This window comes from Hypomesus nipponensis, chromosome 27, assembly GCF_054491055.1.
Source record: "Hypomesus nipponensis isolate SF chromosome 27, ASM5449105v1, whole genome shotgun sequence".
NCBI classification, from domain to species: domain Eukaryota; kingdom Metazoa; phylum Chordata; class Actinopteri; order Osmeriformes; family Osmeridae; genus Hypomesus; species Hypomesus nipponensis.
The window spans coordinates 359621-380582 of record NC_140387.1 but is presented as its reverse complement, the minus strand read 5'-3'; the positions used below and the strand labels follow the sequence as shown (position 1 = coordinate 380582).

Here is a 20962-nt window from a genome sequence, read left to right as displayed (position 1 = left end):
TCTTACAATAGCTGCATATTAATTAAACATGATTCAACCTAATGTCGGCTACTCCATGCGGCGACGTGGGCTCCAGACAGCTTTATAGCCTTGAAAAAATATATAACCTATTTATTTATTTTGTATCCAACTCCCTGTTTTCATCGTGTTGCATAGTCCTGCACTCTCCGGTTTTACACTTTACAGCAGGTGTTATGTTTACATTAGGTTTTGTTTGTGTTAACGGTTTTCATCCCCAAATGTTCATTGTCACAATGCACTTACTATCAAAGTGCACAATTAACCTGTTTCCTTATAGCTACTGCGCCAACCATTTAAACACGCAATTTATCACCCAGTAGTTTTTAATCATAATATTACAGATTTTGTTGTTTGTTGTTTTGGGGATGGGATGGGATTTGACCCTGGGTGGTTTATAAAACGCATATCATACAGGGAGTTTTTTTGTTGTTGTCTTAATTCTGGACAACAGGGTCTTGAAAGGCCGAACAGAGAGACGCGTAGAGAGAACGGGGGGCTGGAGCACGAGGGCGGCGAACCAGAAGACCTCATTTGGGGTTTCACCAAAGCTACTCACACACTGAGCGGGAGCCGTCCAGTCGTCACAGACTTTGAGCTTCCGCCTCGCAACGCGTCCAGTTGGTGCGCGGAGGAGAGCGAGAGAGAGAGGGAGAACAAGAGGAAGAGTCGGAGAGCGAGAGAGCGAGAGAGAGAGAGAGAGACAGAGACAGAGACAGAGACAGAGAGAGAGAGAGAGAGAGAGAGAGAGAGAGAGAGAGAGAGAGAGAGAGAGAGAGGGAGAGAGGGAGAGGGAGGGGGATAGAGAGAAGAGAGAGCGGAGGGAGGGAGGCAGGAAAGGAAGAAGGAGGTTACGGACCTGCTCCACTGGAACACATCTACACGGTTTTGTGCTGTCAGAGGGGTATGCTTACCGTATAACGTTCCTCGAGTCTAAAATGTGCAATATCGCAACATAGAGCCTCCTGGAGCTTTCTAGCAAGAACCTTCAACAAGCATTCACAAGTGCCGTTTCGCTTTATTGCACGCTCTCGTAAATCTGGACTCGCTCTGGAGAAAAAGGGGCAATCCATGGAGACACTGGATAGCTTTGTCGGGCTATGTCAGACTGGTTGGGATTATACATTGAATTGAAAGGAAACTCGTTAAACCATCGAACATTTAAAGAAGAAACGAGCAAAACGGTCCTACCGCAACTCTGAAAGTGACGTTATTGTTTACAAGGTAAAAACGTTTCTGATGTTCTGAGAGCCGCGCGTTCCCGTGGGCAGAGATGTCGTTATTGTTATCGCTGTTCGTGTCAAATTCAGGCCCTCACAGCAGGGTTGTGCTTGCGGGCGCGCAGAGATGCCCATATTGATTGTTTTTACTTTAGCTGAAGCATTTAATTTGCTGCAAATTGTCTTCTACTGCTTGGAAGCTACATGACTCTGAGTTTATTTGATAAACAATTAACCAATTGGCTTGAAAGTGAATGTATTTAACATTGCAACGTAACATGGTGACCGCAGGCCCTGCATGTTCTGTAGGCTGCCTAAAACTATCTAGGCACGTGAAAAGAATTGTTTCCTGTGCGGGTATTTTTTTTCTTTTTGAGTTACAAATCATATCATTGTCACTTAGCCTATTTCTTTCAAATTGTTTAGCTGGCCAATCCACACATGTAGACCTGTTGTAGTTGTGAGAAGTCCATCTTCAGCATGTTACCGTCATTGCCAGGATCTCACGTTCTGTAGGATGATGAGTAGTCCTTAGTTAAGCCTCCTGACGTTTCCAACTGCTTAACAGTATACAAACTCAGATTGTGATTATAAATTACTTAAAGTGTCTGTGTGTGAGATAGACAGCGTGTGTGCATGTGTGTGTGAGAGAGAGCGTGTGTGTGATTATTTAGCCTATGTGTGCACGCAGTATGAAATCATGACCAAATTTCAGCCACAACTAATTTCAACAAGGTGAATGTTTGGATTGTTGATGCTCTAGAGACATTGTAGACATAAACTCCAGTTTATGTCGCTAAAACACGTCTTTGTTTGTCCGTGACAGTTGGGGCCTTGGCCTCCGAAACTCCAGACATGGCGGAGCAAGAGCAAACATTTGGGCTCCCAAGTTCGCCCAGCAATTCGGATTCAAAGGAATTAAACACGGAGACTAAAGCGGAAAAACAAAATGGAACTTCAACCAAATCTCCGTCCTCCCAGACAACTTATATTCAACAGGTCAGCTTCATGTCTTCTAACCATGATCAAATGTGGTCAGACAGTGTGTTACTGTCCCGGGGTTGCAGAGACGGGACTTATGCGGCTGTAACACATACAACCTACTAACTATCGCCTTCAAATCAGAATTTGGGAAAATACAAGCATTGACCAACTTTATTTTGTATTATATGTGTCACGTGAAATTTAAATATTTACGCATTTTATTAACTTATATCCAGTAATTGCTTTGATGTATTTATTAATTCTTCAACCATTAATCAACCATTTTTTAATATTTATAATTTGTAGGCAAAAAATGTATGCTGTGAAATCCTGTCTTCTAGGGCATTGATGTAATTTGTTGAAGAATCTGTAAAAAGTTGCAAAACAAATTAAGTGAGACTCGCGTGCTGTAGCCTATTCCACGGTGTCACTCCCTGTTATGGCCTAAGGTTAAAGAACAAATCAAAACAAAAGTTTATTATAAAGATATTGATTGAGGTATCGGACCACTTGTGCTGTCCGTTCAGCTTCCCGTCTCGTTCTGTGTTGTGGAAGGCACCTTACGGGACCAGTCTTGAGTCTCATACTTTTTTGAAATGTTACTTTGAAGGGAATGGAAGGTATCAAAGTGTACCTGCACGAGAGGGATCTGTGGGCCAAGTTCCACGAGGTGGGGACGGAGATGATCATTACCAAAGCTGGAAGGTAGGAAATAAGTTCGCATACAAGTGTTCGCACATAGGAACTATTCACTAATTATATTGGAAAAATATGTTGGGTGGCACCTGCACAAATATGACTTATTCGGAAGTGATCTGAACAGTACTGATTAATTTGTGTTTGCAATTGCAAGTTAAAAGATGTGTCAGAAATGTGTTCTATTGGATTCTGTGGTAGGCCTAATACATTAGTTTAAGGGCATCTAACAAAGATCTGATATACACAAATAGGAATTTTGTGTTTGAGTTTTTCAAATATAAAGTGATGTTATCCTAAAAGGTTTTCTGCATTGGCGTGGTATTTGCTGCAGGCCTGTGGCTGTATTAAAACACTCTGTAGGCTAAATGCAATGCTTAGGCTAATTAGGTCGAGGAGCCAACAAGTAAGAAATCTTCCTAATTTTAATATCCATATTATTTACAAAATGTTCTCTAGATTGTCTCAGTGGTGTATACAAGCGATGGATAGATATGATCGAATGTGATCAGTTTTCTATTTTGATGAAAGAAACAACGTGGGCATTTAGAGAGGTTATAACGACCCGTTCCCGTGCCCTCTGACCTTCTTCAGATTAGCCTACACTGCTTCTGAAGCGGTGAGGAATGAATAGTCAAAATAACGGAGGGCTGAGTGTGAACGTGAATATGCATGATGGTCGGTGGTCTCACCTCGTGTTAACAAATCGTCTGGTGGCTCGCAGGTATTTCTTATTCATTGCAGCACCGTCTCCATATCCACTGTGGGTGAGCGATTCGTGTTGTCCATTCAGAGCTGCATAAAGACCTCTTTATATCCACTTCATTCATTTCCTCACTTTTGGCGTGAGAACGTATTAGCCAGCCCAGCTCAGCCTGCTACATTTCTCCTCACCATGGCGCCGGTACTGCCGGTACTGCCGGTGGGCAACTGACTCCACTGCCATATCCCGACCGGAGTTCCATTATTTCTGTAACCTGCGGGGGCACAGCCTTTCATTGCTATATGACTTTGAACTATCACGGTTATGTAGGCTAGTGTTGCTGCATTTTATAGCCTAGTTATAGCAAGCATTCCAAATATAACATTTGCGTGATAAATGGTTAGCCAGAACATAGGCTATAGGGCCTTGTCTACATTTGGGATGTTTTGAATCGGGGGAAAAACTCCCAAATGAATAGGCCTGAGTCAAAATGTAACTTACGGCTTTGCTTCTGTTTTGGCAGTTAAAGATCAAACCATCAGCTTCTTCAGATCATCAAGTTGTTTCACCTTCTCTTTCAAATTCGCCCGTCCTTTATCAGGAGACATACAGTTGAGCAGAATCTTTATAGAGAAAATGTCGAACTCCAAAAAAGTTCTACGTTCCCACTGAACGTAAAAGATATACAGGGTTCAAGTTCAAACTATCTAAGTTGCTCCCTTCTCTGTCAAATCTACTCGTTATATAGCTAAAACAACATGTCGCTAAATACATCTATTTCTTGAATTAATTTGTCTGTTGTCGTTTGTGATAACTACCATGTTATGTTGTTTTAATTCCAGGCGAATGTTTCCCAGCTTTAAAGTGAAGGTTACGGGACTGAACCCTAAAACTAAATACATCCTGCTCATGGACGTGGTGCCGGCTGATGACCATCGCTACAAATTCGCAGATAATAAATGGTGTGTATCTATATAAGTAAAACAATTACTTATATCCCCACTGTTAATAACATGTACATTTTAACAATTTAGCTGATTATTTTATCCAACGTGACATGTATTGCCAATGGACAGGACAGAAGCAAGACTCAGAAGGACACAGTCCTAAAAGTATTTCAGAGGTGCAATAAGCAACCTGTAGCATGCAGACAAATTGTCTTCAAGATCCTGGACGTTTTTAATCCAAATATGTGCCTTGTTTGAGCATGGATCCCCAGTCACCTAAAAGCAACTGGCCTACTTAGTTAATTTTTTAAACAGTCGTTTGTGTTTCTTTTTATGTTTTTTCTTCTGTTATGTTAATCTGGTATTTACGTTTTACAATTCTAATAATGTTTATTCGATAGGCCATAGGCTACCCTCCCTTTTTCACGGCAAGAGCTTTGCTTAAGTCTCCTGCGAACGTACAGAACCACTTGATTCCTCATTAAACCGGGATGGTTATTGGAGTCCAATACCCTCAGCAAAAACACTGAAACAATTCGTTTTTTTATTCTATTAACGAAACGCCAATGTATTTCGTGTTATGTCCACCTAAAAATAGAGGCCAGAATGCGCGTGTGGGTCAGTGGTTCTCAATAGACAGTTAGCTTGTTTGAAGGCACATGTTAGTAACACCGATAATGACCTGTTCCGCGCATGTTCCGGAACTAATTGTGGACTTCTGTCTGACAACAATGCTGGACATTGCCAGTCTGCTACCTCTAATCTTGGCTGAGCGGTGAAATTAACTGGTCCGAGTCTCAATTAGACGACTCTCAAAGATAGGAATACTGTGTAGTACGATATTTAGTAGGCCTAGTTGGAATTAGCTCTGCTGTGTGATACCTTTCTCACGCAGGATTTATAATTTAAGAAAAAGTTATTTTTGGACTAGGCTACATCAACCTGAATTTTTTTTACCGAGGCCTACTTGTAACATCTCAAAAAGCCATTTGACAGTTCGTTTTGTTGTGGAAAGTGTGCCTTGTGTTCAGGCTGCGAGGCCTGCTGTAGTAAACTGAGTGTAATTGTTGCTTCAGGTCCGTGACAGGAAAGGCCGAGCCCGCCATGCCCGGGAGGCTGTACGTTCACCCGGACTCTCCCGCCACCGGCGCGCACTGGATGAGGCAGCTCGTCTCGTTCCAGAAATTAAAACTGACGAACAACCACCTGGATCCGTTTGGACACGTACGTTTGTGATTTAAATTGTTAATATGTAGCCTATTATTTATTTATTATTCACGGGTTCTTAAAATTACGTCAAGCAACCGTTTAATATTTTCAATATGATAAAACCCATTTAAATAATTCACAAGGATACCGTTGAGGTAATCCACAAATCGCAGTAGGCCTACTGCGCGCCATGTGATCATGAGTGTCTATAAATGGCGTCTGGAGTGTTCTCCGGGTTGGGGTGTGGGTGACTTTGTAGCTAAATTAGAGCTGGCAGACAATTTCACTAGTTTTAACTCAAGAGCACCGATCCTTTGTGCAAAACATAAAAACAATATAAATAAAGATGCGAAAATATGTTCATTTTTTATCAAGCTACATCAAACATTAGCCTATGTATTTGAAGACTTGAATTGAAAAAGAAACTAGGAATGACCATACAGATGAATAAGTAATTTTTTGTTTATTAATTAAACTATGTGGATTTGTTTTGGCCTATCTGGTGTAGAATTGGTTTCTGGTCACTGTTGATTTCTGGTCACTGTTGGTTTCTGGTCACTGCTTGGGTGGGAAGCTTAACCCAGAAAATGTGGTTTGACCCCAGTGTATCCAAATTAGTCATAGAAGCTCTTTAATAAGCTTATTGATCAGTCTATAGTCACATACTCTTGTTATTCTCTGATCAGAGAGCAGGTCACAACAAACAGTAAAGTTTTGATTCTGTATGAAAACTCCTCATATTCATTAATGTTCAGTTTAGAATTAAATGTATTTTCTTTCTGCTAATTTGTCTATTAACAGTTAGAGGCATGCTCCTTCTGTTAAGGAACAAACACACAGGCACACACACCACCCACACACAAACACACGTGCACACACACTCACCCACACACAAATGCACACCCACCCACCTACCCAAGCATACACACACACACACTTATCTGTCCTGATCCCATGGCCCTCTTGGCTGGTGTGTGAGTATTGATAGTGATTGTTGCCATTGCCAAACCCAGCTGGTTGAATGAAACATGATCCTGGAATGTGAGCAGTGTTGTACATTTCTGGCCCTGAATGCATTTTTGATTGGTTGCAGTGGTTACTGGCCTAGCCTCTTTCGTGCTGTGAGGCAGCATCGAGGGATTCATAAACGAAAAACTGGTGCCGGTCCAGAAACTCTTTCCATGGGCTTGTCGGTCCAGCTGGTTGAAATAACACTGAGACATTTTATAATTACAGACATGAAGCTGAAACTAAGCGGCACTGCAGATCCAGTCTGTTAGAGAAGATCTGGTCCAGTCTGTTAGAGAAGATCTGGTCCAGTCTGTTAGAGAAGATCTGGTCCAGTCTGTTAGAGAAGGTCTGGTCCAGTCTGTTAGAGAAGGTCTGGTCCAGTCTGTTAGAGAAGATCTGGTCCAGTCTGTTAGAGAAGGTCTGGTCCAGTCTGTACACACTCAGCCCTCGGGGCTGCCCTGCCCTCATGGTCTATATGATGGATACAGATCAGTGGTAGAACATGGGGATGGGTATAGCTCAGTGGTAGAACATGGGGATGGGTATAGCTCAGTGGTAGAACATGGGGATGGGTATAGCTCAGTGGTAGAGCATGTGGATGGATATAGCTCAGTGGTAGAGCATGGGGATGGGTATAGCTCAGTGGTAGACCATGGGGATGGGTATTGCTCAGTGGTAGAACATGGGGATGGGTATAGCTCAGTGGTAGAACATGGGGATGGGTATTGCTCAGTGGTAGAACATGGGGATGGGTATAGCTCAGTGGTAGAACATGGGGATGGGTATAGCTCAGTGGTAGAACATGGGGATGGGTATTGCTCAGTGGTAGAACATGGGGATGGGTATAGCTCAGTGGTAGAACATGGGGATGGGTATTGCTCAGTGGTAGAACATGGGGATGGGTATAGCTCAGTGGTAGAGCAGTTGACTCCAGATAAAGATTTAGCAGGTTCAAAATCACCCCCTGTATGTTGCCATGGTAGTGTCTGCTAAATGAACATATTATGACCATAAGTGCATGCACTTGATTTATTTACTGTTATTTACTCACTGCTTGGTTGTTTTGATAGTGAAAGGGCGACCTAGAAATGAAATGTGTTTACTCTTATGATAATAAAGAATGCTAGGATGGATGATTAGAGATATAGGTCTCAGGTCAAACCACATCCCTGGGAAGCAGGAACTGAGAACCACGGATTTGTTTTGGTTGCTCTTCAGATTCAGTTTTAGTTTTGGATTCTGGACACATATTGCAAAATGGAAGATTTTGCAATTTGAGAATGAGTGTGTCCCCTGTGCTCCCAGTAATAAAGATCTATTTACCTTGATAGTCGGTATTTTAGGTAGCAGGATATTCCCTGGGCTGCACTATGAAAGGCTCACTGACACCTCAAGTCCGCAGAAGAATCTCAAGAGTTCCCATCGCTGGTTCTTGGTTCTTGGCCCGTCGTTCCAAAACAAGCTTTGATCTCCCTGCTCTCCACTCCAGGAACGTTTGTCCGTGTTATTCGTCTTGGTCATAGTGTTCTCCCTCGTCCGGGCGGCATGTTCCCTCCTGGAGAGGCAGCCGGTGGATGTCCCAGTGTTTACGTCTTGTTGGCAGTAGATGATGGTGTACAAAGCCTGTTAATCCCAGGGCAGGAGGGTCGTCTGTGATGTGGGGGGGCATGAAAGCAAGGGGCAGCGACCGGGGGCAGGGTGATCCCTCACTATCCTTAAACACTATCACAGAGGAGGGGGCTCCAGGGGGGATCTGGGATGGGGGCAGAGGGGGCTCTGGGATGGGGGCCGGGGTTGAGGCGTGTGCTGGGGCCCCTGGGTGGTCCTCCTCTCCAGCCCCCCCCAACCTGTTCCCTCACACACACACACACACAGAGGTTAGGAAAGCTGTCTGTGGTTGGTGTTGGGAAGACTAGTCTTGCAGTTGACACCATACATCCACACACACACACCCATACTATCACACACACCAAAGACACGCACACACCACACATGCACACACACACCATGTTTTTGTCAGCATATACTTATTCTTATACACAAAAGAAAGTAAAAGCATTTCATGCAACCCAGTTTCTGTTGATATTTGACCAGAGGCGACTATTGTGGACACACATTTTCCAGTGTCTGAATCAGAGTGGAGAGTGAACTGGGGTCATGGCTGGGCTGGGGATGCCCCATCAGGAGGGGGGCAGGAGGGGGTAGGAGGGGCAGGAGGGGGTAGGAGGGGCCGGAGGGGACAGGAGGGGCAGGAGGGGCAGGAGGGGGCAGGGGGGCAGGAGGGGGCAGGAGGGGGTAGGAGGGGCAGGAGGGGGTAGGAGGGACCGGAGGGGGTAGGAGGGACCGGAGGGGGTAGGAGGGGACAGGAAGGGCAGGAGGGGGCAGGGGGGCAGGAGGTGCCAGAGGGGGTAGGAGGGGCAGGAGGGGAAAGGAGGTGGCAGGGGGGGCAGGAGGAGGCATGAGGGGAAGGAGGGGGCAAGAGGGGGCAGGAGGGGAAGGAGGGGGCATGAGGGGAAGGAGGGGGCAAGAGGGGGCAGGAGGGGAAGGAGGGGGCAAGAGGGAGCAGGAGGGGAAGGAGGGGGCAAGAGGGGGCAGGAGGGGGCAGGAGGAGGCATGAGGGGAAGGAGGGGGCAAGAGGGGGCAGGAGGGGAAGGAGGGGGCAGGAGGGGGCAGGAGGAGGCATGAGGGGAAGGAGGGGGCAAGAGGGAGCAGGAGGAGGAATGAGGGGTAGGAGGGGACAGGAGGGGCAGGAGGGAGACCTTGCAGAGGACAAGAAAAAAAAAGTTTTGTTATCTCTAAATGTAAGTGGATTTAATTCAATTAAAAATCATTACATCGCTCACGGTTGATTCCCGCGACTCCATACTCTGCCAGAATAATTACACTAAGACCTGCAGATCCTGGAGCTCGGCAAAGGAGGGCCTGGGTTAGGGTAGTCCAGGGTTAGGGTTAGGCCCTGGATAGTCCAGGACTAGGGTTAGGCCCTGAGTTGACCAGCTTCTTTAAGTCACCAGGCTTGCCCTTGGCTGGATTCATCACTTAGCACTAACTAGGTTATAACCTGGTATACCAGGGTCAGGGAGAAAGCAGGGAAAGGGAAGCCAGCCATGTACTACAGTAGGAACTAATTTCCTTGGTGTATTTGTAATGTTGGGTAGATAGCTTTGTGATGTATGGAAGAATGATCCCCTGAGGCTATGTACAATAACATAAGACTGGTTGAATTCATACTCTGATTATATATGAGGATGTGTGTGTATCTCTCTCTGATCCATAAGCCTTGTGCAGCTTTTGATTCTAAAATGTTTAAGAACAAAAAAAATATATATAGGCCTATATATTTATACACATTACATGCAACTGTATTTAAGAATTGTATTTTGGCACAATTTTTCTTTTCTTTCATTTTCGTTATAATAGTGGTCAGATTTTGAATTTGTAGATAATTATTGTTAGATTGTAATATTTTCCCGTTCCTGTTTTCATTGTTTGAATGAACCGATTTAACTCAATACAATTAAAACCTTAATAAGTGTGAAACAGTGATATTTGAGCCCTGAATTGGGATCTCATTAATGTTTGGTTGGGATTATGTATTTGTCAGGAATTACGTACAAAAAAACGATTAAAGGCATTTTCTCACTTCAGATTATCCTGAACTCGATGCATAAATACCAGCCCCGGATTCACATCGTTAAAGCGGATGAAAACAACGGGTTTGGATCTAAAAACACCGCGTTCTGCACCCACGTCTTCCCCGAGACAGCCTTCATCGCAGTCACGTCCTATCAGAATCACAAGGTAGGTCTGCTTCCATGGTCTCTCAATCTTTTTGGACAACAAGAGGTCACTACTAATGTATGTGGACCAGAACAATTATATCATAATTTTAAACGTAGGCCAACTTGTATTGTAGCCTCCTTGCAATTCAACATTTGGTTTTAAATAATCGAAGCACTGGAAGCCATGGAGAGTGTTCATGGTTTGAGAAAGATCGAGACTGGTGAACAATCGTGTGTCCACAATGTAATTGCCTTCTAAATTGAGAAATGACGCTAAACTATAAACGAATCAGTCATATGAACACCCTCGCGGCTCTCTACAGTAGACTGGCTGTGTGTCCGCTTCAGAAATAGTCTCATACCGACGAATGAGCTAATTACCAACGATTGAATATAAAGCGGGTGGAATCTATCCTATCACCGCAAACTGTCTGTTGTAGCGACATGTTAACGTGAGCACGAGCTATGTCAGATACCGTATCATTGACAGATGTGAGAGTTATGGCACTGAGGATAGCGCATGTCTGAAGTATCGAGACTTTTAGAAGTTGGAGTGACTGTATGGTCCGCGTTCCACTTTTCCCGAGTGAACAGATTAGGCTGAAATGGTGATCGTGCCGGGTGCCTGTGTTAAAACGCATACGTTGTCTTAGTTAAATGCTGTGTGACTTTGAAAGCTCTGTATGTCAGTCTGTAGATATTATTTTATTAGTTGGCTATTATGAAACCAGTCTACTATTATTGTGGTGAGAGGTTGTTTGTTGTCTGAACGAGTAGCCAAATTCCCTGACATTTTCAGCAGAATCTACGAGTTTTACAGACGAATATTTCTGTATAGGTCTAGTCTGGATCAGGTTGCACAATAGTCATTACATTCAATCATTGTGCAGAAAGTTAAATAGGCCCTATGCCTATTTTTCATGAATGTAGAATAATGGGTTCAAGGCCTAAAATCTTGTCCTTAGGTTAATTGTGCTCGGCCGCTTGGCCCTTATTGGCAGACTGTCAGAATTATTCATTAGTTTGTTGTCTCCCGATTGTTGATTTATTTTGAACTTTTAAAGCATGAATAATGCTAATGAAAGAAACTAATCAGAATATATAGCTTTAAGCAACAATCAGTAGGCTAATAATTCCAAATTAGTTGTCGCAGTATTAAGAATAACGTGCACTTGCAACTTGTTTAATCCATCATTTATTTTAGGTCCTATCCTATCTATGGAGCCTACCATATAGGCCTAACACAGTGTGCTTTACAAAATTTACTTTGCTTAAATAAGAAAACTAAAAGTCTTATTAATTTTCCTTGAATTTCGACGCTATTTAAGTTTTGGAGCGCACTAACAATGTCTGTTTAACATCCGTCTTTAACTATGTAGATGAAAGATTCTAGAGGGAATATGGGTAAGGGCGCGAGGGCCCTTTATGTGTCCGGAGCCAATCCGAATTCTCAAAAACTCTGGGAACAGGAAGTCCAAATCACTGACTCTCTGAAGAAACCATTCATTACTTTCGAGTTTTAAGGGGCTGAGATTGCAACACTAGGCTAATTATTATTGCCAGAGCTTGCCAGACGTCCAGACAAACATCCATTTAAGATTTCTTGTTTTATCACCAGTGTCTGATCAAACAATCTTACATATACCAAAAGGGTTATCGCGTCATGGTGTTGTGGAGAACCGGGCGGCCCACTGCGCTCAGGCCAGCTTCACCTGAGGCGCAGATTCAGGAATGAGGGAGAATTTTAATCAGGAATGGCATTCTAAATAAACCTGGTTTGTTTCTCAATTAATTCATGAAGTTGATGTTATTGCATGTGTGGAAAACCTATGTTTTTATTATATTAATAGGTTTTACAGAGAGGAAAAAAGAAAAAAAACGTTTGTTCCTATAATAGCTTGTGAGATAATGCAAGATCATTTTCGCCGAATCGAACAGACTTGGTTGTAAAAAGAAAAAGTTCAGTTTGCGGGCTAAATAAATACAGGGTATTTGTATCAATTAGACATTTCTTGAATCAAATCCCCATAAATGTGTTCTGAAGGCCTACGGCAGCGTGCAACTTTAGAAGACAATGTTTTACCTTAAGCCTACTCGGCCTACTCTGTGCCGTTTTGAATAAATATATTTTGTGAATGATGTTTAATTTAAAATTCGAAAACCCCCAAAACGCAAACTAATTTTAGTTTATTTAATCTTAATTTAACAATACACGTAAATCTGCAAAAAATAATCAGATCTCTAGGCTACGCTATTTAAAAGTAGGACTTGGGCTTGAAAAAAATAAAAAATAGCCTATATTATACCGTAAATGCATGCTTCGAAAGCAAGTGAATGGTAAAGTAGGCGTATAGGCTTCCTACTAACTGAAGGTATAGTTTTACATTTTTGATTCCAATGAAAATCTTTCTTTTGCCAAAAGAACCGTGCGTTAACGAGAAGCTAGGACGCGTGTGTCTCAACAAGATATATTTTACAAGGTTTAGGAGAAAGTGTGAGCCAGCGCGTGGACAAAAATCCAGTTGTCAAGAGGCGGGAACCACACCAGACTTGTGAGCTAATCACCTGTCAAAACGCTCTCCTTACCAGAGGGTTATCCCCTAAACCTGGCAACCTCGATACTATTTTAAGAATCTGTTAACAGTATTATTTATTCATTATGTTCTTTTTTATTATAACCAACAATTTTGGTGGCGCGTGGGCCATATCTGGTCGAAACCGATACTTATTTCAAGTAGGTCTAGTCCCGTCCTGTAGGCTAATGTCCATGTGAAGGAGCGAATGATGGTTGCCACGTAGGCTGTTAGCCCTCACACGTCTAGCGGACCTGAAGCTAGCATGGTTTGGTTGGCTGTAAATTAACCTCGTCTGCTAAAACATGCCAGTCACTCTGATGAAAACTTCATAGACGTGATGAACGAATTATAGGCTATAGGCCACATGTCCATCGTCGATTTGCTGTAAAGAGCTCTGCTTTTTCTTTAATAATTTGGAAAAGCTGCTAGGCCCATTTTACCTGGCGGCGCTTGACCCTGTCACGCAACTTATGAAATGGTCGGTTTTGAATTCCGTAGACCTAGTTTGTGACGGTGTCTCTCACTAAGCGGACGGCAGCGCGTGGCCTGAGATGTAACACGTGAAGGTCATCAAGTCACATGTGTAATGTAAAGTTTATAAAGTGGCAGCATTTCATAATTAAATATTTGTTAAATGGCTTTAGAATTGTATATTATAACAAAGTCATGGGAAAATGCACCACTAAATTGTTTTATTTGATCGTTTGTTTTAGCAAAAAAGACTGACATGTCTAACAGGATAATTGTTTAATTAAAAGTTCAATGGAAGGTTGAATCCAGGCCAGCAAATGTTCAACTGTCTCAGCGATGATAAAGCGTTTGGCTGTTTTGCAGATAACACAGTTGAAGATTGAGAACAACCCCTTTGCCAAAGGCTTCCGTGGGAGTGATGACATGGAGCTGCACAGGATGTCCAGAATGCAAAGGTAATTACCAACCCCTCATCCCTTCACCAGCCCTCATCCCTTCATCAGCCCTCATGCCTTCACCAACCAACCTTCATCCACCCCCTGCCCCAGCCTCCACCCCAGCCTCCACCACTCTGCCCCAGCCTCCACCCTAGCTTTCACCCCCCAGCGCCAGCCTCCACCCCAGCGTCCACCACCCTTCCCCAGCCTCCGCCCCAGCTTTCACCACCCTGCCCTAGCCTCCACCCCAGCCTCCACCACCCTGCCCCAGCCTCCACCCCAGCCTCCACCACCCTGCCCCAGCCTCCACCCCAGCTTTCACCACCCTGCCCCAGCCTCCACCCCAGCCTCCACCACCCTGCCCCAGCCTCCACCCCAGCCTCCACCACCCTGCCCCAGCCTCCACCCCAGCTTTCACCACCCTGCCCCAGCCTCCACCCCAGCCTCCACCCCCCTGCCCCAGCCTCCACCCCCCTGCCCCAGCTTCCACCCCAGCCTCCACCCTCCTGCCCCAGCCTCCACCCCCCTGCCCCAGCCTCCACCCCAGACTCCACCCCCCTGCCCCAGCCTCCACCCACCTGCCCCAGCCTGACCCCCCTCTGGCTCTGTGATGTAAGTGTTGAGCCCAGACTCCAGTCTCCATGTTGAAGCCTTTCATGGCTTATCTGGCAAGGCCTCAGCACTGCTTCTCCCTCTCCCTCTCCCTCTCTCTATCTTTCACCCTCTCTCTCTTTATCTCCCTCTATCTCTCTCTCTCTCTTTATGGAAAACACTTTTTCAAAGAAAAAAATCTGGCCTGCACCCCCCCCCCAACCGCCTTCACCCACCCAACCCCCTTTAGAAAACCAAGGCGTTGTGCTTTCTAAGGGAGAAATGTTTAAATTAGAGACAAACATGGAAGAGCAGTTTTGTTTTCCACACAGCACTATTGGGATGGCTGTTAGTTAAAGACGGAGAGGAAAGACTTCTCAAATGGGGTAGAGCCTACAGACCCTGCAGAGCCTACAGACCCTGCAGAGCCTGACTCTGCAGGTAAACTAAGGGTAGTACTTTCTGACGAGAAGGAAAATTGGCAAACTTGCAAAACAAAGTGTAGAAAAAAAAAATATATTTCATATTTTTATTTTTCAGCTTGAAGCACTTTAATATGAGGGTAGTTTTTATAAATACTCTAACAAGGATTTAACTATTCAGATGTGAGATCAGCACGGGCAAATTTTGATGAAGTAGGTGCATGTCAGAAGATTATACCAACGTGAGTCATGAGATATTCTACGTAGAAAATTGTAAATGAATAAAGCTGGCATGGAGCCAAACCAGCCTCGTCAGTCCTACGTACCACAGCCAAGTACAGTACGCTCTGCCGGTCTGCCGCTCTGCCGGTCTGCTTGTGGTTGGGGTTTAGAAGGGAGAGCTTATTGCAAAAGCAGGTCACTAGTTCAAAAGAAACAGCCGCTAGGAATAACAGAAACACAAGAACTGTAGCAGGATGATCTACTCACGGGTCTCCATGACGACCGGCACAGGAAGACATACCGTCTCCCCGGTAACGCTTCCTCCGGTGGCATCCCCCTCACCGGGTCCTGGGGAGAGGGGGTGACGACATCAGGGGCGTTTGTTTGTAAGGTTGGGTACCGAAACCCGGTTCCACTATGGAACTGGTTCCTACGCAACCGGTAGGAATCGGACCGTATTAGAACGGACCTTTTGGTTCCTCATTTCGGTTCCACTTAATGTGTCAACTAAAATATAAATATTTTCCCTCTGTTGCTCCAAAACGGACGTAAAATATCACACTTTCTCTGTAGTCTACCGTTAGCTAGCTACTGTAAATGTAGGCTACCTTTAAAATGCCATATTTTCCCTCTAGGCTCACCAAAACGGACGTAAAATCATATAAACCATTCACTGCACGTGATCACTAATAGGCTAACCATATTACACTTGCTCTGATAGTTTATTGTTGGCTAGTTTGTAGTGCATTTAAAAGGCCTAAAGCAAAGAGGTCGAAGGTGTGGCTGTATTTCACAGCCAAGGATTCCGTTGCAAAATGCAACAAATGTTTCAAAACGATTTAGTGGGAAAGCACTAGGGGGAAGCACTTTGAATGTATTGAAACATGGCGACACAGGATACGTCTTAAAGCAGAGGGATGCACCGTGTTCCACAGCCTCCCCCTGTTTTGTCTGCCCTTTGTAATGCATACCTGTGTGTACAGGCCTCTTCGACACCATCTGAGAGAGTTTACTCCTGTGCAGGACATGCCATAAGTCAGGAGAGGTGTTGTATCTTGCCAGAGAAGGCAAATATGGTCATTTTTCTGCAAAAGAACTGCTAAAGTTTGAAGCAGGTTTAGTTAGCATACCAACTCAACATTTATTTTGTTGTTACTTGTTAATATAATATTTAATACAGGGTATTTTTGGGTATGTTAGCGTAGCTGAGCTAACTGCAGTGTGTGTTCTGGCATGTTAGCATAGCTGAGCTAACTGCAGTGTGTGTCCTGGCATGTTAGCATAGCTGAGCTAACTGCAGTGTCTGTTCTGGCATGTTAGCATAGCTTAGCTAACTGCAGTGTCTGTTCTGGCATGTTAGCATAGCTGAGCTAACCGCTCCTGTGTCCCACAGCAGCAAGGAATATCCGGTGGTGCCCCGCAGCACCGTGCGCCAGCGCGTGGGCCCCAGCCAGAGCCCCTTCAGCGGGGAGGTGCAGGGCCTGGCCCCCCCCCTGGGCTCCCAGTACTCCCAGTGTGAGAACGGGGTCACCAGCACCTCTCAGGACCTGCTGCCCCAGGCCAGCTCCTACCCCCCGGAGCACAGCCAGGACTACCACTGCATCAAGAGGAAAGGTGAGGCTACGCACATGCTAATGCTCATTTCAATGCATCAAAATAAAATGTGCACACCCGGAGATACTTCAGTGAAGATGGTGTAGCTGCTTTCATAGCTGTTAAGGTGAGGGAATCAGATGGCTGAGCGGTTAGGGAATCAGGCTATTAATCAGAAGGTTGCTGGTTCGATTCATGGCCGTGCCAAATGATTTTGTGTCCTTGGGCAAGGCACTTCACCCTACTTGCCTCAGGGGAATGTCACCTGTACTTACTGTAAGTCGCTCTGGATAAGAGCGTCTGCTAACTAACTAAATGTAAATGTGAATGAATATTAAATCTCAGCTTCATCGATCTCTCTGAGATCACTTAAATAGTTGACTTATGTAGCATGTAACTGATAGTTCAGCCCACAGTGTGCACCATGCCCAGGCTTGGCTTGTGTAAAGGGTTCCTCCTGACTAACATCGCTGCCTGTCTGTCAGCAGTGGAGGATGACTGCCACTCAGGTGAGCACAGTTACAAGAAGGCCTACCTGGAGAGCTCCTCCAGCGAGGACGACCATTACTACCGGCCCATCAGTTACCCCCAGACCCTGGGGCTCCCCGGCGCCCCCTACAGAAGCGAGGCGGGGCCACGGCAGGCCTGCATGTACGCCAGCTCCACCCAGGGCTCGGAGCTCGTCCCCAGCCTGGAAGACATCAGCTGCAACACCTGGCCGTCCGTCTCGCCCTATGGAGGCTGCTCGGTCGCCACCATGCAGCCAATGGAGCGCCTTCCCTACCAGCACTTCTCCGCCCACTTCACCTCCGGACCCCTGGTGTCCAGACTGGGCGGGGTCACAGGCCACGCCTCCCCACAGCTGGGTGACGCCCACCACGCGATGTACCAGGGTTCCATGTCCCATCAGGCCTTGGGTCGGCAGTGCAGTCCTGGGGGCGCGATCCAGACACCCCCCGGCGCCGGTCTCCAGGGCAACGAGTACCTGTACTCGCACGGCCTACCTCGCACGCTCTCCCCGCACCAGCAGTACCACGCCGTGCACAGCCTCAGCCTGATGCCGGACTGGAGCGACAACAGCTAGAGGCTCCTGGAGACATGGGGCTCTCTAGGACCAGGAATGGGGCAGGGGCCCATTTCTATATTTATATTTTCGGAAGCTATTCTCGGTGGGCTGAGTGAGATTAGTGGCTGGGACTGAAACTCACAGTTGTGTTTGTTGTGGCGCTCTGGAGGCTGGGACGTGTGCAGAGCGGATGTTGCTGGACAGGATGAATGGACCCAGTAGCAGCTCCATCTACAGACACTCAAACTATCCTGGGTTAATAGATGAGAATTTTATATCACAACGTTCAAAAGCATATTATGTTTTCTTTCTTTTTTTGTCTGTGACAGTAGAAAGTTCTCACCCTTATTCTGTAGGTTGTATGTCTTAGATTTTGTGTAAAAAATAATAATACAAAAATATATGATATTGTTTGAGGCCTGTTATACCAACCTGGAAGTTTCACATTTGAGGCCTTCACCTTCTAGGGAAGATCATGTCTTCTTATTTCATACTGCAGCTTACGCACCACAAAACGGAGTTTTAAACTCCTGGCAGATTCGTTTTTGAAATTGCAGAATGTAAAGCCAGTTATTTGTCTGCCTTGTAGAGTTAAAACAAGAGAATGATAATAGACGGATCTGGGATTCAAACCCGGGCCTAAGCCAGACCAAACCCAGACAGCTGTAGGGCTAGATCATAGGGTTAGGGTTAGAGTTCCAATCCCGGAACTCACTCAGGCCACACCCAGGTGAGATTCAGGCCAGGCCACACCCAGGCCAAATGTGGGCCAGATGGTCAGGAAGGTGAGAGAGGTGGTGTAGCTGCACCAGACCAGTTCTCCTCGCGACGCATCCCTCCCAGGGACACCCCACAAGCCTGGACAGGGAAAGGAAGCAGTATTTGCATATCTTTACTTTGTTTTTGTTTAGAAAATCTCTTTTTTTTATAGTGTATTTTACGTGTTTTACCCAGTAAATGTGTGTTATTTCACAATCATTTCATTTCACAGAATTAGGCACTTGTCCCAGAGCCTCGGTCCAACGGAATCAGAAACATTCAGATTCATCAGCTTAGATAACACTGCATAGAATGCACATGGGGAGTGAAAAATTATTTACTATTTACAAATAACACAGAAGTCAGTATGTTCAATACTGAGACATGGAATAAATAAAGAAGAATTCAGTCCAATACCAGTCAGCCAGTTTTGCCTCTCAAGATCAATGTTCTATTAACAAATTGATATGCTTGTAGATTGTTAGTGTCGATAGTATTTATTTCTTTCCGCTTTTGTGAATGAAACATGTTGCTGTTGTATCAAAGATGCAAACGAGTTAGTTTGTCCTCCTGCTTCCTTTGTTATGTCTACTTTTGGTTATTTTGTTTTTATAGGCGCAATTTCTAAATCAAAAAATCATACTGCTTTAGATATCAAGAACATTAATATACATATGTGAAAAGTAAGAAGAGAGAAATAGGTTGCTGTTGTAAATAAACTCACATGTATAGACTACAGAAAACTGCAATAAATGTAAAAGAACATTCTGTCTACTGTGACTGGTTGTTTTATTTTAATCACTTTGTTTAGGTGAAATCACATGAATTCATGTTTTTGTCTCACAGAGAACAATATGTTAATGTCTGAGGAATCAGTGAGTGTCCTCAAGCTGAAGTGGATGTCCCTAGTGGACCAGAGACACCATCAGCCAGAAGGTTTCAAATCCTTTGTTTACATAAAGTATTATATTATTTATATGAGAATGGCTTATATCATGTTTTGTCATGGAAGCGCAGCAGCATGAACTGAATACTCTTAATTTACACACTCCAGTCTCCCTCCAGTCTCTCTGAAGATAATCCTCAGGATTAAACGTCTGCTGTCTGCACCCCCTCCTCAAAGAACTGTCCCCTCCGTAAATCTCCTGTGTGTGTGTGTGACAGAGAGAGAGTGTGTAGGTGTGCGTGTAGGTGTGTGTGTGTGTGTGACAGAGAGAGAGAGTGTAGGTGTGTGTGTAGGTGTGTGTGTAGGTGTGTGTGTGTGTGACAGAGAGAGAGTGTAGTTGTGTGTGTAGGTGTGTGTGTGTGTGACAGAGAGAGAGTGTAGGTGTGTGTGTAGGTGTGTGTGACAGAGAGAGAGAGTGTAGTTGTGTGTGTAGGTGTGTGTGAAAGAGAGAGAGTGTAGTTGTGTGTGTAGGTGTGTGTGACAGAGAGAGAGTGTAGTTGTGTGTGTAGGTGTGTGTGAAAGAGAGAGAGTGTAGGTGTGTGTGACAGAGAGAGAGTGTAGGTGTGTGTGTAGGTGTGTGTGACAGAGAGAGAGTGTAGGTGTGTGTGTTTCATCCAGACACTATAACCCGTTTAGTCCACAGTGCAATTTCAGGCAACATCCTGTCACTGTTAGCAAGTTTAGCATCCCATAAAAGATACTTTTATCCAAAGCGACAGACAAATAAGGCATGTAGAAAGTCAGCAGAAAATCAAGGATCTAACAGTATTTCGGGGTCAAGGAACGACCTGTATTTAACAAACACAATGCAGGGAACGACCTGTATTAAACAAACACAATGCAGGGAACGACCTGTATTTAACAAACACAAACGCTAAGTAACCGCATCTCAGCTAGAAGGCACAGAGCAGTTATCTCATCTTCCAACGTCAAGACAACCTCAACAAAGTGCAGGCGTTGTCTCTTATGAGAACCAAGACAAGGTTGTTGCTGCTTGGTCTGTCTCCCTGGAGACAAGGGGAACATCCACTTCAGCCAATCATTATGAAACAAACAGTTTACAAGACTGTATTCTGGGCTGCAGATAGTTAGTTAGTTTCTGTGGGAGTAACGTGAAGCCGTGGGCTGGGAAGATGCACAAGACCTCGGGCTCTCTGAAGATGGAGCAACCAGGAAGGGATTATGGGAAACATTATCTTGGGGGTTTTATTAATCAGTCGTTCAGAATTCCTCTCCTTGAGGAGGATAGAGAAAATTATTTCACATTCCTGCATGGAAATATCAATCAGTGGTGAGCCTCTTCTCCAAC

General features: G+C 44.8%; 1 protein-coding gene across 3 annotated transcripts; it reads left to right on the top strand.

The window, feature by feature from the left end:
• Positions 1-2093: 2093 nt before the first annotated feature.
• On the top strand, positions 2094-19465 carry tbx5a (T-box transcription factor 5a). Of its 3 annotated transcripts, none has more exons than XM_084693649.1 (8): positions 2094-2237; positions 2833-2927; positions 4464-4583; positions 5645-5792; positions 10437-10589; positions 13981-14072; positions 16686-16903; positions 17371-19465. In XM_084693649.1, exons 1-8 carry the CDS (start codon positions 2094-2096, stop codon positions 17964-17966), a joined length of 1566 nt encoding a protein of 521 aa, XP_084549775.1. In that variant the 3' UTR covers positions 17967-19465. The 3 variants fall into 3 exon arrangements, with proteins under 3 accessions (XP_084549775.1, XP_084549774.1, XP_084549772.1); XM_084693648.1 differs by having other exon boundaries at positions 16683-16903; XM_084693646.1 differs by having other exon boundaries at positions 16683-16903; positions 17368-19465.
• The last annotated feature ends 1497 nt before the right edge of the window (positions 19466-20962 follow it).

Coding starts and splice junctions, on each gene's coding strand:
- tbx5a (XM_084693646.1), top strand. CDS start 2,094: ATGGCGGAGCAAGAGCAAACATTTGGGCTCCCAAGTTCGCCCAGCAAT. Junction 2,238..2,832: donor AGACAACTTATATTCAACAG/GTCAGCTTCATG, acceptor GTTACTTTGAAG/GGAATGGAAGGTATCAAAGT. Junction 14,073..16,682: donor AGGATGTCCAGAATGCAAAG/GTAATTACCAAC, acceptor TGTGTCCCACAG/CAGCAAGGAATATCCGGTGG.